Here is an 18,723-nt window from a genome sequence, read left to right as displayed (position 1 = left end):
AAAATAAAACAATGTTCTTCTTCATCTCTGAAGGACGAGGCCCATATGGAGTAGGAGGGAGGTTGAGGTGGTGGTGGATGTGGCGGTGACATAGGCGTGCGCACAGGGTGTGCTGGGTGTGCCTGGGCACACCCTAATCACCTAGGGCACATAGCATTGCCAGTGAGGAGATGGGAAAGATCTCCCTGGGACCTGCTCTGCTCTATTTCTCCTTGCCTACAGGTACATGGCCCCGATACATTACTCTCCCTGCTGGCAAACACATGCATGTGTATTTCAACTTTGGGGTGCACACCTTAATGCAATAGGCTGCGCACACCTATAGGCGGTGTAGGTGGAAGCGGCGGTGGAGGAGGACCAGGGCCGGATTAACAGCATCATGGGCTTGGTGCTGAGGATTTTGAAGGGCCTTAAGGGCCGTGCCTTGCCATGCACCCAGAGGAGGAAGGGTGCAGCCATGCATGCCTAATTCAACATGGGATGCTGTCTCTGAAGCCCATAAACACATCCATGCATCGCCAACTGTCCCTCCTTGTCCGGCCTTCACGCTGTGTGGGGAGGTTCTGAGGGTGCTGCCTGGGGAAGCGAGCATAGAAGCCAGACTTCTGTGTTTACAAGTGACAGAAGAGCGGTAACAGTGAATATGGCCAACCCGGGGCCTATATAAAAGGTAGGGGCCTGGAGCTGCAGCTCCAATAGCTCCTACATTAATCTGGCCCTGAGGAGGAGGACGAGGTAGCCAACACTGCTTCTTTTCAAAAATTTTAAATGAGGGTACACCCCAAAAGAGTGAGAAAGAGCAAAAATGGAACAATGGGTGGGTAAGGTCGGTATCCATTGCTATTCTGCATAAGGTACGGAAAAGTCCCGTGGGATCCATGCCTGGTTCATTTTAATGAACGTGAGCTTGTCCACATTGTCTCTGGACAGGCGGCTGCGCTTGTCTGTTATAACGCCCCCAGCCGTGCTAAATACCCGTTCAGATAATACACTGGCTGCAGGGCACGCCAGCACCTCCAAGGCGTAAAGGGCAAGCTCAGGCCATGTGCCCAATTTGGAGACCCAGAAGTTGAAGGGGGCAGACCCGTCATTCACTACATGTAGGCGTGTGCACACATACTGCTCCACCATGTTGGTAAAATGCTGCCTCCTGCTAAGACGTTCCATCTGAGCTGCTGGTGCTGCTGTTTGTTGTGGCGTGCTGACAAAGCTTTTCCACATTTCGGCCATGCTAACCCTGCCTTCTGAGGTGCTGGCGGTGCCCTGGTTGCGTTGGCGACCTCCTCCTCCTCCTCCTCTGCCTTGTGCTTCCACTGTGGCCCCGCTGTCAGATGGGAATGCCAGCAGCATGGCGTCTACCAGCGTGCGCTTGTACTCGCGCATCTTGCGATCGCGCTCCAGTGAGTGAATTAAGGACGGTACGTTGTCCTTGTAACGGGGATCCAGCAGCGTGGCCACCCAGTAATCAGCACAAGTTAGAATGTGGGCAACTCGGCGGTCGTTGTGGAGACACTGCAGCATGTAATCGCTCATGTGTGCCAGGCTGCCCAGAGGCGACGAAAGGCTGTCCTCTGTGGGAGGTGTATCGTCCGTGTCCTCTGTATCCCCCCAGCCACGCACCAGTGATGGCCATGAGCTGGCCTGGGTGCCACCCTGCTGTGAACATGGTTCCATCTCCTCCTCCAGCTCCTCCTCCTCCTCATCCTCCTCATCCTCCAGAACTGTGCCCCTGCTGGACAATTGTGTCCCTGGCGTTTGTGTGTGCAGGAACCCACCCTCGGAGCCCCTTGCGAATGACTGCCCTGAAAGCCTTTGAAATGTTACCTCTTCATCCTCCTCCTCCTCCTCCTCATCCTGTGCCACATCCTCTTCCATCATCGCCCAAATTGTTTTTTCAAGGAGGCATAGAAGTGGGATAGTTAAGCTGAGAATGGCGTCATTGCCACTGGCCATGTTGGTGGAGTACCCAAAACAGCGCAACAAGGCACAATATATGCAAATGTCAAATATGCAAACTATGCCGCAATTTAATGTTTTTTACACCAAAAGGGTGTGTATTGAATAGCGGAATAGGATAAAAAACTGTGTATCTCACACGTACAAACACAGACTAGGCCCGATTAAATTTTTTCCTACCCTAAAGGGAGGATGAGGAAGAGGAGTATGGAACATGCAGCACCCTCAAATCTTCAGAAGTATGAGATGAACCCCAAAAACTTGGAAAGGTGGATCTCTCTCACACGTACCAACACAGACTATCCCCCAATTTAACTGATCCCCAAAGGTTTTTGATTAAATAGCGGAATAGAAAATATGATCCAAAAAAAGTGTATGTATATCACACGTACACAACCACACTAGGCCCCAATTACTATTGTTTGTACCCCTAAAAGGCTAGATGAGGAGTAGGGGGGGTATGGAACAGGCAGCACCCTCAAACCTTCAGAAGTATGAGATGAACCCCAACAACTTGGAAAGGTGGATCTCTCTCACACGTACCAACACAGACTATCCCCCAATTTAACTGATCCCCAAAGGTTTTTGATTAAATAGCGGAATAGAAAATATGATCCAAAAAAAGTGTATGTATATCACACGTACACAACCACACTGGGCCCCAATTACTATTGTTTGTACCCCTAAAAGGCTAGATGAGGAGTAGGGGGAGTATGGAACAGGCAGCACCCTCAAACCTTCAGAAGTATGAGATGAACCCCAACAACTTGGAAAGGTGGATCTCTCTCACACGTACCAACACAGACTATCCCCCAATTTAACTGATCCCCAAAGGTTTTTGATTAAATAGCGGAATAGAAAATATGATCCAAAAAAAGTGTATGTATATCACACGTACACAACCACACTAGGCCCCAATTACTATTGTTTGTACCCCTAAAAGGCTAGATGAGGAGTAGGGGGAGTATGGAACAGGCAGCACCCTCAAACCTTCAGAAGTATGAGATGAACCCCAACAACTTGGAAAGGTGGATCTCTCTCACACGTACCAACACAGACTATCCCCCAATTTAACTGATCCCCAAAGGTTTTTGATTAAATAGCGGAATAGAAAATATGATCCAAAAAAAGTGTATGTATATCACACGTACACAACCACACTAGGCCCCAATTACTATTGTTTGTACCCCTAAAAGGCTAGGAGTAGGGGGAGTATGGAACAGGCAGCACCCTCAAACCTTCAGAAGTATGAGATGAACCCCAACAACTTGGAAAGGTGGATCTCTCTCACACGTACCAACACAGACTATCCCCCAATTTAACTGATCCCCAAAGGTTTTTGATTAAATAGCGGAATAGAAAATATGATCCAAAAAAAGTGTATGTATATCACACGTACACAACCACACTAGGCCCCAATTACTATTGTTTGTACCCCTAAAAGGCTAGATGAGGAGTAGGGGGGGTATGGAACAGGCAGCACCCTCAAACCTTCAGAAGTATGAGATGAACCCCAACAACTTGGAAAGGTGGATCTCTCTCACACGTACCAACACAGACTATCCCCCAATTTAACTGATCCCCAAAGGTTATTGATTAAATAGCGGAATAGAAAATATGATCCAAAAAAAGTGTATGTATATCACACGTACACAACCACACTAGGCCCCAATTACTATTGTTTGTACCCCTAAAAGGCTAGGAGTAGGGGGAGTATGGAACAGGCAGCACCCTCAAACCTTCAGAAGTATGAGATGAACCCCAACAACTTGGAAAGGTGGATCTCTCTCACACGTACCAACACAGACTATCCCCCAATTTAACTGATCCCCAAAGGTTTTTGATTAAATAGCGGAATAGAAAATATGATCCAAAAAAAGTGTATGTATATCACACGTACACAACCACACTAGGCCCCAATTACTATTGTTTGTACCCCTAAAAGGCTAGATGAGGAGTAGGGGGAGTATGGAACAGGCAGCACCCTCAAACCTTCAGAAGTATGAGATGAACCCCAACAACTTGGAAAGGTGGATCTCTCTCACACGTACCAACACAGACTATCCCCCAATTTAACTGATCCCCAAAGGTTTTTGATTAAATAGCGGAATAGAAAATATGATCCAAAAAAAGTGTATGTATATCACACGTACACAACCACACTAGGCCCCAATTACTATTGTTTGTACCCCTAAAAGGCTAGATGAGGAGTAGGGGGGGTATGGAACAGGCAGCACCCTCAAACCTTCAGAAGTATGAGATGAACCCCAACAACTTGGAAAGGTGGATCTCTCTCACACGTACCAACACAGACTATCCCCCAATTTAACTGATCCCCAAAGGTTTTTGATTAAATAGCGGAATAGAAAATATGATCCAAAAAAAGTGTATGTATATCACACGTACACAACCACACTAGGCCCCAATTACTATTGTTTGTACCCCTAAAAGGCTAGATGAGGAGTAGGGGGGGTATGGAACAGGCAGCACCCTCAAATCTTCAGAAGTATGAGATGAACCCCAAAAACTTGGAAAGGTGGATCTCTCTCACACGTACCAACACAGACTATCCCCCAATTTAACTGATCCCCAAAGGTTTTTGATTAAATAGCGGAATAGAAAATATGATCCAAAAAAAGTGTATGTATATCACACGTACACAACCACACTAGGCCCCAATTACTATTGTTTGTACCCCTAAAAGGCTAGATGAGGAGTAGGGGGGGTATGGAACAGGCAGCACCCTCAAACCTTCAGAAGTATGAGATGAACCCCAACAACTTGGAAAGGTGGATCTCTCTCACACGTACCAACACAGACTATCCCCCAATTTAACTGATCCCCAAAGGTTTTTGATTAAATAGCGGAATAGAAAATATGATCCAAAAAAAGTGTATGTATATCACACGTACACAACCACACTAGGCCCCAATTACTATTGTTTGTACCCCTAAAAGGCTAGATGAGGAGTAGGGGGGGTATGGAACAGGCAGCACCCTCAAACCTTCAGAAGTATGAGATGAACCCCAAAAACTTGGAAAGGTGGATCTCTCTCACACGTACCAACACAGACTATCCCCCAATTTAACTGATCCCCAAAGGTTTTTGATTAAATAGCGGAATAGAAAATATGATCCAAAAAAAGTGTATGTATATCACACGTACACAACCACACTAGGCCCCAATTACTATTGTTTGTACCCCTAAAAGGCTAGATGAGGAGTAGGGGGGGTATGGAACAGGCAGCACCCTCAAACCTTCAGAAGTATGAGATGAACCCCAACAACTTGGAAAGGTGGATCTCTCTCACACGTACCAACACAGACTATCCCCCAATTTAACTGATCCCCAAAGGTTTTTGATTAAATAGCGGAATAGAAAATATGATCCAAAAAAAGTGTATGTATATCACACGTACACAACCACACTAGGCCCCAATTACTATTGTTTGTACCCCTAAAAGGCTAGGAGTAGGGGGAGTATGGAACAGGCAGCACCCTCAAACCTTCAGAAGTATGAGATGAACCCCAACAACTTGGAAAGGTGGATCTCTCTCACACGTACCAACACAGACTATCCCCCAATTTAACTGATCCCCAAAGGTTTTTGATTAAATAGCGGAATAGAAAATATGATCCAAAAAAAGTGTATGTATATCACACGTACACAACCACACTAGGCCCCAATTACTATTGTTTGTACCCCTAAAAGGCTAGATGAGGAGTAGGGGGAGTATGGAACAGGCAGCACCCTCAAATCTTCAGAAGTATGAGATTGTGTTCACTGTACCCCACAAAGATTGAGTTCACTGCACCCCACAATGATTGTGTTCACTGCACCCCACAAAGATTGTGTTCACTGCACCTCACAAAGATTGTGTTCACTGTACCCCCCAAAGATTGTGTTCACTGCACCCCACAAAGATTCTGTTCACTGTACCCCACAAAGATTGTGTTCACTGCACCCTAAAAGGATGTTGTTCACTGCACCCCACAAAGATTGTGTTCACTGCACCCTAAAAGGATGTTGTTCACTGCACCCCAAAAAGATTGTGTTCACTGTACCCCCCCAAAGATTGTGTTCACTGCACCCCACAAAGATTGTGTTCACTGCACCCCAAAAAGATTGTGTTCACTGTACCCCCCAAAGATTGTGTTCACTGCACCCCAAAAAGATTGTGTTCACTGTACCCCCCAAAGATTGTGTTCACTGCACCCCACAAAGATTCTGTTCACTGTACCCCACAAAGATTGTGTTCACTGCACCCCAAAAAGATTGTGTTCACTGTACCCCCCCAAAGATTGTGTTCACTGCACCCCACAAAGATTCTGTTCACTGCACCCCACAAAGGATTTTGTTCACTGCACCCCAAAAAGATTGTGTTCACTGCACCCCAAAAAGGATTTTGATCACTGCACCCCAAAAAGGATGTTGTTCACTGCACCCCAAAAATGATTTTGTTCACTCCACCCCAAAAAGATTGTGTTCACTGCACCCCACAAAGATTGTGTTCACTGCACCCCAAAAAGATTGTGTTCACTGTACCCCCCAAAGATTGTGTTCACTGCACCCCACAAAGATTCTGTTCACTGTACCCCACAAAGATTGTGTTCACTGCACCCCAAAAAGATTGTGTTCACTGCACCCCAAAAAGGATGTTGTTCACTGCACCCCAAAAAGGATGTTGTTCACTCCACCCCAAAAAGATTGTGTTCACTGCACCCCACAAAGATTGTGTTCACTGCACCCCAAAAATGATTTTGTTCACTGCACCCCAAAAAGGATTTTGTTCACTGCACCCCAAAAAGGATGTTGTTCACTCCACCCCAAAAAGATTGTGTTCACTGCACCCCAAAAAGATTGTGTTCACTGCACCCCACAAAGGATTTTGTTCACTGCACCCCAAAAAGATTGTGTTCACTGCACCCCAAAAAGGATGTTGTTCACTGCACCCCAAAAAGGATTTTGTTCACTGCACCCCAAAAAGATTGTGTTCACTGCACCCCACAAAGGATTTTGTTCACTGCACCCCACAAAGATTGTGTTCACTGCACACCAAAAAGGATTGTGTTCACTGCACCCCAAAAAGATTTTGTTCACTGCACCCCAAAAAGATTGTGTTCACTGCAGCCCAAAAAGATTGTGTTCACTGCAGCCCAAAAAGATTGTGTTCACTGCAGCCCAAAAAGATTGTGTTCACTGCAGCTCACACACAGAAAAATGGATGTGGATCACTGACACCTGCCTATCTCCAATCCCACACCACACAGCAATATCGATTGTAGTTTGTAGAACACAGTTTCCCTAAAATTCAGCAGACTCTGTCCCTAACAGGATTGAGAAGAGATCGTAGATCAGGATTGAGTGCAGATTCACCCCACCCCCCACACAGCAATATCGATTGTAGTTTGTAGAAGACACTGACCCTATAATTCAGCAGACTCTATCCCTCAGTGCCGGTTCACACTTATGCGCTTGTACTGCGAATACGATGCGTTCTAAATAGTCTCCAATCGCATGCATTTACAAAATACATTGAATTCGTGACGGCCGTTCACATCTATGCGTTGCGATCCAGATGCGAATGTGATGCGATCATAAAAAGGGTCTTGTGCGAGTTTACAGCGCTGCGTTGCGAATTTAGTCTCCATAGACATGAATGTAAATCGGTCTGAACTCGCATGTACAGTTCAGATATGTGCGAATATGTGTACAGTTTGTCCCTTCAGCTCCACCCCTCTATTTCCTGTCCCGAGCCTCCATGTGACATCCACAAAAATCACAAACATCTTGGACATCCACAAACATGGCACCCAAACTTATTGGGATCGACAACGAGGAGCTGATCAGGCTTGTCCGTGCCAGGCCATATCTATGGGACAGCCGTACAGCAGAGTACAAGAATAATGCTCTGAAGAAAAGAGGGTGGGAAGAGATTTGTGTAAGCCTGTATCAGGACTGGAATGGATTCACACCCCAAGTGCGGAAACATAAAGGTAAGAAGATATTTTCTATGGTTCCTGTGTGTATATATTTATCACAGAAAGGGGAATCTATGGGGGGCCCTGATGTGAAGGGGATCTATGGGGGGAACCTGATGTGAAGGGGATCTATGGGGGGAACCTGATGTGAAGGGGATCTATGGGGGGCCCTGATTTGAAGGGGATCTATGGGGGGCCCTGATTTGAAGGGGATCTATGGGGGGCACTGATTTGAAGGGGATCTATGGGGGGCCCTGATTTGAAGGGGATCTATGGGGGCCCTGATTTGAAGGGGATCTATGGGGGCCCTGATGTGAAGGGGATCTATGGGGGCCCTGATGTGAAGGGGATCTATGGGGGGGCACTGATTTGAAGGGGATCTATGGGGGGCCCTGATTTGAAGGAGATCTATGGGGGCCCTGATTTGAAGGGGATCTATGGGGGCCCTGATGTGAAGGGGATCTATGGGGGGCCCTGATTTGAAGGGGATCTATGGGGGCCCTGATTTGAAGGGGATCTATGGGGGCCCTGATGTGAAGGGGATCTATGGGGGGCCCTGATTTGAAGGGGATCTATGGGGGGCCCCGATGTGAAGGGGATCTATGGGGGGAACCTGATGTGAAGGGGATCTATGGGGGGCCCTGATTTGAAGGGGATCTATGGGGGGCCCTGCTCCAAAGGACGGAGCAAGTGGAAGACCATGCATGCTCAGTAGGTAACCACAAACTAAAAGAATTGAATTACGCAATGTTGAACATTTTAACAATAGTGTATTTATTTAAACAAAGTACAGAGAATGATGAACACTCTTTATTGAATGGCATCAAGCTGCCATGGCACTTGACCGGCAGGACTCATAAAGAAGTCTGTAAAATCCTCCCTGATGTTGGCCCCTCTGTAGTTTCCCCTGGTGTGGATCCACTCTGCACCTTCCATATCATCCATCAACGAGTCCTCGAAGAGGTATCCATCTCTTGATCTAACAAAATTGTGGAGTGCACAGGCAGCTTTGACAGCAATTATGGCATTATCTATGGTTAGAGTCATTGGTGTGTGAAGAAATCGCCACTTATTTGCTAGAATTCCAAAACTACACTCCACAACTCTGCGCGCTCTTGTGAGCCTGTAGTTGAAAACTCTCTTTTCGATAGTCAGTGAGCGATTTGCATACGGGCGTAGCAGGTGTTCTGAAAGCGCAAAAGCCTCGTCCCCAACAAAAACAAATGGGAGACTGGGCTGAGATGTTCCAGGCAGTGGTCGTTCATGTGGGAGGTCCAGGCTTTTGGCACGTAGCATTTTTCCAAAACTGGAGTGGGAAAAAATGCTGGAGTCGGAACTGCTCCCGTACGAACCAACATCTATGTAGGTGAATGAGTAATTTGCATCCGCCACTGCCAGCAAAACCACTGAAAAATATTTTTTGTAATTAAAATATTTGGTACCGCTACCAACTGGTCTCACAATCCTGATGTGCTTGCCATCTATTGCACCGACACAGTTAGGGAAGTTGCAGCGCTCCCAAAAAAGATCAGCTACAGAGATCCACTCCTCTTCGGTTGGTTTTCTCATCACCACATCTCTTAGGACCTCCCAAATGGCAATACAGGTATCACGCACAATTGTGCTCACAGTGGATTTCCCCAATTTGAATTCATAATGCAAGCTCGCAAATGAATTTCCAGTTCCAAGGTACCTGAAATAAAAAAATAGAAAATTATTATTAGTCATGTTTATCGCTTACAGAATCACTAATCCGAACAAGATGGCGTAGCCTCAAGGACACCATGCAGAGGTATAAGAGACTAGAACGTGAGGCGAGAAGTGGATCCGGTGCCCCCCCTAAGCGTCCCTATGCCTTTGCCAGATGTCTGGATTTTCTGGTACCGGTTCTAGAAATGCGGAAGTAAGTTATTGTCAAATTCCCTCTTTCACTTATTAACCCATCCTTCCCCCTCCCTCTTGCCCCCCCCCCCACCCCCAACCCCCTCACCTTCCAATCCCCACCTATCATCTTTATTGTATTTGGAGCGGATAATGAAAAGTAGTTACATATTTGTAATTGCAGCACACAAGCAAGTTGGGAGGAGGTGGAGAATGAGCAGGAGGAACGGGAGGAGGAGGAGCATGCAGCAGTTGATGAAGAGGAAGGCATTGCATTTGCATGTTCATCAAATGTAGATAACATAACAATTGAGGCACAGGGCTTGGATGAGTCCATATCCGCTCAGGAACCGGAAGTGGAGTACAATGAAACTGACGCTTCCACGCCTTCCACCAGGCCACTGAGTCAAGGCAGTCGAGGCTCTACGTCCCACAGGAGGCGAGGCAGCAGGGCAACTGCTCAGGCGGAAGATAATGAGCAGACAAAACATTTATTAGACATTATGTCTGGCATCAGCCAGCAAATAGATGCACAGCGATGCCCACACACACTATTTGCCCACAGTTTAGTGCCTCTTCTCAAAGAGGTCCCGCCGGAAAGATATTTTGAGATGAGAATGGCAGTACAAAACTGTATCCATTCATTCTCTGTACCAAGACAGTTCCCGCAAGAGAATACATGGACCCCAAATTTAACACCCATTCAATCTGCCATTCCACCAAACCCTTATCCATCCAGTTTTGAACAATACCGGAGCATTCATGAAACCCCTAGATCCCAAATCCCATATCCTATTCCTTCTCCAATTCCCTCTGTAATCCCCCCCCACAGGAGAACATCGGATGTCTCCACTTCTTCCCATTTCCCCCCCTCCCGCAGACCACCACCGACACCACAATCAAGTGCATTGGCATCAAACTTACCTCCACCCTATCCACAATATAGGCCCACAAGTGGACCATCAAGAAACCCATCCCCGCTTGTGCCATTTAGGCTATATCCCAACACCTTGGATAGCTCTTCAACACCACTTGATCCAGATGAGAGTTCACCTAATTTTTTGGATCTATAGGATAGGACACTTGCCACTCTACCGCCATGTTGTCCAAATTTGTCTTTTATGACATCATGTTTCTGTTTTTGTTCTTGTTATTATATGCAACAAAATAAAAAATAAAGAAAAACTTTTTTTGGAAGCGACTTTGCCATCATATCTGTCTGCATAATATGGAGAAAAAAATACATGACATTTCACAAAATATATCACACTTACCGTAATGTAACAAGCAATCTTTCAGCAGGGACAACACTGTTCCGGAAGGTGCTGTTCTGACGCTCCAAACGGGAAAAGAGTAGTCCAAGTAATTCGTCAAAACTAAGAAATAAAAAACACAACACATGTAAGTGGCAAGCAAAAGGGGCACGTGTGGAGCTTCTGGAATGATTCGGGGGTAGATATAGGTGAAAAGAGAGAGGGGGAAAAGAGAGAAATAGGGAAGCAGCAAAAAAGAGAGAAGGAGAAGGAGAGACTCCCTTTCACATACTAACCTATTAACTGACATCCGAGTATAGTTGAAGAACTTCTCTTCATGTTGACGGAGATGATTATAGAGGACACTGAACTGACCTCTGTCTTCCCTATTTGAAATTATGGGATGAACCCAATATCTTCGTTTTCTCATCATCCTCACCCTCCTCCTCCTCCTCCTCTCTTTGTCCATATCGATCAGGACTGCAGCAGTGACAGTAGCAACTGCTGCCATGACCAAGGGCAAATGAAACATACTGCCAAAAAGAACACACCAAAACACAGCTGACACTCCACAACGAACTCTCCCCACAAAAACCAGGAAGTCCACAGGAAGTTTACACCCATTTTATTTTGATTGGCCGGAGCAGAAATCGCATCTGAGCTTAATTAACATGATTACGCAAGTACAATTCGCATTGCAATCGCGCTGTACTATTTAGAAACGCAAGGTAAACATCGCACTGCAAATTCGCATTGCAAGCGCAAGCGCATAAGTGTGAACCGGCACTAAAATGCCTACAACTCGCCCTGCCTAAACACTCCGACCTGTCCCTCAATTCTATCCGGACACAAATGGTTTTTTCCTGCCTATCTTTCCCTAATCAGCAGCCAGCACATTGATGTGTGCTCTGTCCCTTAGCTAAGCAGCAGAATGACGCTGCTGCGGCGGCTGCCTCGAACTTATAAAGACTTGGTCACATGCTTCAGACGGCCAATCACAGCTACTAAGACATTTGCAGGCATGGCTGGGATGGCTTAAGGCACACCAGTTAAACGATTGTTGATTGGCTGTTGAAAGCCCGCCATGAAAAGAGCGCCAAAGCATGCAAAACCCGGAAATAAAACGACCGAACACGGATTTTTACCCGAACATACAGTAAAGTGTCCGTGTCCGTGTTCGGGTAAAAAAATCCAATTATTCGGTACGAACACGAATAATACAGTCCGTGTTCGCTCAACACTAGTGGCCACCATTGACGTGTTTGACCTGGACCCATCAGTGAGATATTTGACCTGGACCCATCAGTGAGATATTTGACCTGGGACCATCAGTTTCTTAAGATGGCCCTGGTTTTATTTAACGCAATATAGAGGTAAAGTTTAAAAAATTTTGTTTGGTATGATAGCTTGTTTTCCAGAAATTGGATTTCCTAGAGTGCACATTCCATCCTTAGCCTGTCTGATAATGAACCCCTTGGAGTGTGGATTACAGTGTCCCAGCATCTGGCACCCAGTCTTAATCACAGGCATTAAGCGAATCAGACACACACCTAGCAGCGGGATGCTAGACCACCAATTGGGAAGAAGAGAAAATCCACTAATCTTCCTACCGAGCAGCTACGGATCATAAACCCCAGAACAGGTATTACACAGACTGATTCCATAATACACATACACATTTTTTTTTTATTGATGTTTGCCATTTACCCTGCAACTCATTTATAAGGTTTTGTATTTTTAGTGTTTCATGCGTATCTTTATGTATTTATTTCTACACAGAATTATCAAAAATTTGCTACAAACAAATGTTAGCATGTGCTGTCACAGTAAGGATAGAAATTTTGAAATAACAGCTCTGGGAAAACAAAAATGAGCAGTTCATATATATGCAGCCTAAGGCTTTATTCACACTACCGCGACTTGTCACAAGACTTGTCAGCCTGACAAGTCGCGGTCCATCGCAGTCCATGCAGTGTTACAGGACCCGTTTTAATAGGAGCGACACAAGTCGCTCCGACTTAGAAAAAGGGTCCTGTACTACTTCGGGGCGACCTTGGAGCGACTTGCATAGACATTTATTATATGAAGTTCGTGCAAGTCGCGCCGAAGTCGCGGTGCACGCGACTTGTGAAGTCGCCCCCGAAGTCGTGCCGCTTCAGTGTGAATTCGGTCTAAGGGTTTTTTTATTTGTCTGTGTATCCTTTTGTTGCATCAGACCCCGGATTCAGGAAACCTTGGTGGGTTAAATGTCTCTGGTGGCAACATGTATCCTGAGCCTGCAACTACACGGGCTTGGTACCTCCAATGTCACTGCCCCACACTCGCCCTACTTCACTTATCAGTGCTAGGCATTATGAATGAGCCAATAATGCAGATTATGTTGTGATGTATCATTGTGGAGTATAGCTGAGAGCGGATAATGATATAAATGGGGCCTTAAAGGCCTGGACCCTTGCATGGCTTATTCTCTTTAGTGTGCACATCCACTTAAAAATATCCCATTCTATCTATGCACTCTTTAATCATTCATTGCGATCGCTTGATCCACCGCACTGTGTGCTTCTCAGGAAGAAATGCCTCTTTAGCCTTTTAGAGAAGGAAATAAAATCCCAGCCACAAGTTCTTTTTTTGAGGCTGCTGTCTCAGGATTCCTTTGCAGCACAGAACTCTCAGAAAAAGGTTGACTATACTACTCCGGTTGCAATGTTGAACAGAAAGCATTAGCTCACTAGTTCACAATGTTGCCTGAAGCTGCTTTTTAATTAGATTTAATTTCAACAATCACAGCAAGACAAACTATAGATATAATGCAACTAACAAGAACTATTACGTATTAAATCCAAAGCACTGGTGATGATTACTCTTGGGGTTTATTACTATTAAAGTGATAGCAAAGTCTTTTTGTTTAAAATAGAGCTCCCAACTGTCCCTGATTTCGAGGGACTATCCCTGATTTGGAACAAAGTCCCTCTTTCCTCCTCATGTGTCCCTCATTTTGGTCTGATCTACAGCTGCAAGAAAAAGTATGTGAACTCTTTGGAATGATATGGATTTCAGCACAAATTGGTCATAAAATGAGATCTGATCATCATCTAAGTCACAACAATAGACAATCACAGTCTGCTTAAACTAATACCACACAAAGAATGAAATGTTGCCATGTTTTTATTGAACACACCATGTAAACATTCACAGTGCAGGTGGAAAAAGTATGTGAACCTCTAGACTAATGACATCTCCAAGAGCTAATTGGAGTGAGATGTCAGCCAACTGGAGCCCAATCAATGAGATGAGATTGGAGGTGTTGGTTACAGCTGCCCTGCCCTATAAAAAACACACACCAGTTCTGGGTTTGCTTTTCACAAGAAGCATTGCCTGATGTGAATGATGCCTCGCACAAAAGACCTCTCAGAAGACCTATGATTAAGAATTGTTGACTTGCATAAAGCTGGAAAGGGTTATTGATCAGATCACATTTTATGACCAATTTGTACCGAAATCTATATCATTCCAAAGGGTTCACATACCTTTTCTTGCAGCTGTATATAAAATGCACTTTTTATCTATCAAAAAGTATTTTCCAGTGCTAAACTTTTTATCAAATTTCTAAATTGCTGCATTTGTAAATTTCAAAAGCCAGTAAAAAGGAATAGTGGTGGTAAAAAATAGAAAGCTGATTTTTCTACCACTAATCAATCATTTTTAACTAATCATTTTTTGTATAATTCTTCTTCAAGGGGAAGTGGGAGGGGGGGGGGGGTGTCCTATGCCTACATACTTTTTCTAGACGGTGTCTCTCGTTCCCAACTCAAAAAGTTGAGAGGTATGGTTTAAAATCCACTGACAGGCAGAGTTTTTAGAACAGAAGAGACCATAGAGGTCTCTTCTGTCATAAGTGTCCACAGCCTCTTACCACCCCCTGCACCATGTCCGCAGCCTCTGACCAGACCACCAGCTGAACCATGTCCGTAGCCTCTGACCACCACCTGCACCATGTCCGCAGCCTCTGACCACTCCCTGCACCATGTCTGCACCTCTGATCAGACCACCACCTGCACCATGTCCACAGCCTCTTACCACCCCCTGCACCATGTCCGCAGCCTCTGACTACCCCCTGCACCATGTCCGCACCTCTGATCAGACCACCACCTGCACCATGTCCACAGCCTCTTACCACCCCCTGCACCATGTCCGCAGCCTCTGACCAGACCACCAGCTTCACCATGTCCGTAGCCTCTTACCACCCCCTGCACCATGTCCGTAGCCTCTGACCAGACCATCAGCTGCACCATGCCTGCAGCCTCTGACCACCCCCTGCACCATGTCCGCAGCCCCTGAACACCCCCTGCGCCATGTTCCTTGCCTCTGACCAGACCACCACCTGCACCATGTCAGCAGCCGCTGACCACTATCTGCACCATATTCACAGCCACTGATCACCCCCCGAACCATGTCCGCAGCCACTGATCACCCCCCCCCCCCACACCTGTCCTATTTAAAGCCTTGTTCCATGTGCCCCTTTTATACTTTGAGCACCTGCCCCTCCAAAGGTCTCTGCACGGCCCTGCTGCACACATTGATGATATGCCACTGTCAAAGGAAGCTGTACGGAGTGCCACTGCGTTCCAGCCAAAAACAAAAAAGGCCTGTGTGTGTGCGCACTATCAACTATGCTATACTTACATATACAAACAAATATGTAAAAAAATATGCGTTAGTAGAGAATAGTGATAAAATTGTAAGGCTAAAATAATAATAATGCTATAAAATATTGCATGTACTGTATTATCACAGCACTTTGAGATGTGTTTATCTATAATTTAAATAATATAATGAAATTTAAAAGGCCATTTATCAAATGTGACACCACCTACCTTCACTAACCTAGAAATGAGTTACTATGCAGAAGTGGTGTTGGCATGATGCGGCATTTGATCAAGCTCTCCCTGTCTTATGTTCTTGTCTACCTTTGCGTTACATAATTTAAATTTTCATGCAGCTCCTTGATACGGCACGACAGAATAGAAGAAATCAGAATGACAGGGACCACAAAGCAAGGCAAACAAAATCAATTTCACGTACTTCATTATTTTTACTAGCCACTGGGTAATCGCTGATATGTGGACGTACGCTGTAAAATGATGCATACTTGAGAAAGGGTGATGCCTTGCATACAAAGTATCAGCGTATACTTATTTTCACAGACTTTTTGTTTACTCTTATCACATCGAAAGGTATACATTGATGTTAACCACTTCCGTTTCGGAAGGTTTTACCCCCTTCCTGACAGGGCCATTTTATGCGATACTGCACTGCATTGCTTTAACTTACAATTGCGCGGTTGTGCGACACTGTACCCAAATAAAATTGAAGTCCTTTTTTTTCCACACATAGAGCTTCCTTTTGGTGGTATTTGATCACCTCTGCGGTTTTTATTTTTTGCGCTATAAACAAAAAAAGACTGACAATTTTGGGAAAAAAAAACATTATTTTTTACTTATAAAACATATCCAATAAAAAAAAAGTCTACTTTCTTAATCAATTTAGGCTAATTAGCATTCTGCTACATTTTTAGTAAAAAAAAATCCCAATAAGTGTATATTGGTTGGTTTGCGCAAAAGCTACCTTTTTTGTATTTTTGTATTGTTTTTACTAGTATTGGCGGCAATCAGCTATTTTTAGTGGGACTGCGACATTGTGGCGGACAAATCTGACAGTAAGTGATACTTTTTGGGGACCAGTGACACCAATACAGTGATCAGTGCTAAAAAAAAATGCACTGTCACTGTACTAATGACAGTGGCAGAAAAGGGGTTAACATCAGATTAACTGTGTCCCCTGGGAGTGCTTTCTTACTGTGTGGGGAATAGCTTAACTGAGGAAAGACAGAGATCTTAGCAGAAACACAAGACCTCTGTCTTTCTTATTAGCAGGACAGCGATCTGCCTTTTTTACATGGGCAGACCGCCGTTCTGCCACTTTCTGAAAGATTGCAGGGTTTTTCTGCCAGACCCACTGATTTGTCCCCACTGTAATTGAACACAGTGCGCACACCCCAGAGCCGAAGAAAGAAATCACGCACAGGTACCTGATTTTGCGCTTAAGGGCCACCCTGCCGCAGTATATGTATGTGGGGTGGTCCTTAAGCAGTTAATATTCTTTGCTTTTCTTCCAGCAATTTTTTTTACTGCATGCAATAATCTCCTTATCACCAAGATAAATAGTATTTGCAAATATCCACAGTTCTGAATAGAGATGGGCTTGATGTTCGAGTCGAATGTAAGTTTGCCAAACACACGAACACCCGGGGCGCTCAGCGGCAAGTTCGCCCACTGATGACGCCCCATAATGCACTGCGCAATTGCAGTGCATTAAGTGCTTGTGATTGGCCAAAGTATGCACCTGACCTGTATGCTTTGGCCAATCATAGCACAATGTCCTGTCAGAGCCATGATTGGCCAAAGGCAGGGTGCATTTAGCCAGTCATGGCTCAGGGGCCACGCCCCACACTATATAAGGCTGCTGCTTACACAGGCTTCCAAGTCTATTTAGTTCACCCAACAGAAAAATAAGCAAATAGAAAACTTCCATATACACAATCCTATACCCACAGATGATCAAGAGGAGGGCAAAAAAAAAAAAAAAAAAAAAAACCCTTTAAGGCATAGTCAAATTTACACCAGGAAAAATAAATCCTTCCTGATCCCCCAGGAGGCAATCAAATATTCCCTGGATCATCTGCCCCGGTTGTAAATATTCATAGGTAGTTATATTTTGTACATTAAGAAATGCATCCAGCCCTTTTAGTATAACAAACTACTGGGCTGGCCAGAGCTAGTTTTTGAGGGAGTATTTTCAACATTTTCATAGCTCTTACTGTGAAGATGCCTTTCCGTATGTGGAGGTTAAATCACTTTTCTTCCAAACATGAAGAGTGCCCCATTGTCTTCTGTAATGACCTGAATAAGTGAATAACTCTACACCAAGTTCACTATATGGACCACCAGTGTATTTATACGTAGTGATCATACCCCACCCTTTAATCGCCTATTCAGAAGACAGGATAAATTAAGTCCTCCTCCATTCCTTTCACCAGTTTGGTTGCCCTTCACTACACTTTCTCAAGTTCTATGATATCCTTTTGAATCTCACTGTTGGGATTTCCAATAATAGAGCTGAGGCAGCTGGACAGTCTAAGAAAGTCCCTCAACCTTTTCAATACAGAGGAACCCTTGAAATAACTCATAGGTCTCAGGGTACCTCTGCTAGAAATTACTACGTCTACAACTCGTGATACATTAGTGTGATGGTCAGGGGGAAGAATGCTCCTTACACCTGTAGACATTGGGAAGAATTTCCCCCTCACAGATAACTAAGGACATAAATTGCCTATTGCAAGGAACCCCCTAGCAACCACTGGGGGAAACCTAGGGTTCCATGAAACCCTGGATGAAAAACACTGGTCTAAGGGTTCAAATGCACCCAGTTCTAGTTAAGTTCCCTAGTACTTGTGTGTTCCCTGTTACTGTACTAGGCCCCTTTCACATTGATTAGATCCGCTTGTCAATATTTCAGGCAGATCTGCATGGAAGTTACATCCATCCCAGCTTTGGCTATCGCAACCTCCACTCTTCTGGGAAGGCTTTCCACAA

At 45.0% G+C, this 18,723-nt stretch overlaps 2 protein-coding genes across 3 annotated transcripts in view; one reads left to right on the top strand and one right to left on the bottom strand.

Moving 5' to 3' along the window:
• RASGEF1A (RasGEF domain family member 1A) overlaps window positions 1-18,723 on the top strand; it is a 565,812-nt gene that overhangs the window by 96,852 nt on the left and 450,237 nt on the right. The window lies entirely within an intron of this gene.
• On the bottom strand, window positions 8,748-11,607 carry LOC309564290 (uncharacterized protein; the record flags this gene model as incomplete). The annotated part of the gene is made up of 3 exons (XM_082268916.1): window positions 11,368-11,607; window positions 11,093-11,194; window positions 8,748-9,630 (listed from the first exon to the last, which is right to left on the bottom strand). Exons 1-3 carry the CDS (start codon window positions 11,601-11,603, stop codon window positions 8,748-8,750), a joined length of 1,221 nt encoding a protein of 406 aa, XP_082125042.1. The 5' UTR covers window positions 11,604-11,607.

The sequence above is a fragment of the Pelophylax lessonae genome, assembly GCF_965119305.1.
Source record: "Pelophylax lessonae genome assembly, chromosome: 9".
NCBI classification, from domain to species: domain Eukaryota; kingdom Metazoa; phylum Chordata; class Amphibia; order Anura; family Ranidae; genus Pelophylax; species Pelophylax lessonae.
This window is presented reverse-complemented; position numbering and strand designations above follow the sequence as displayed.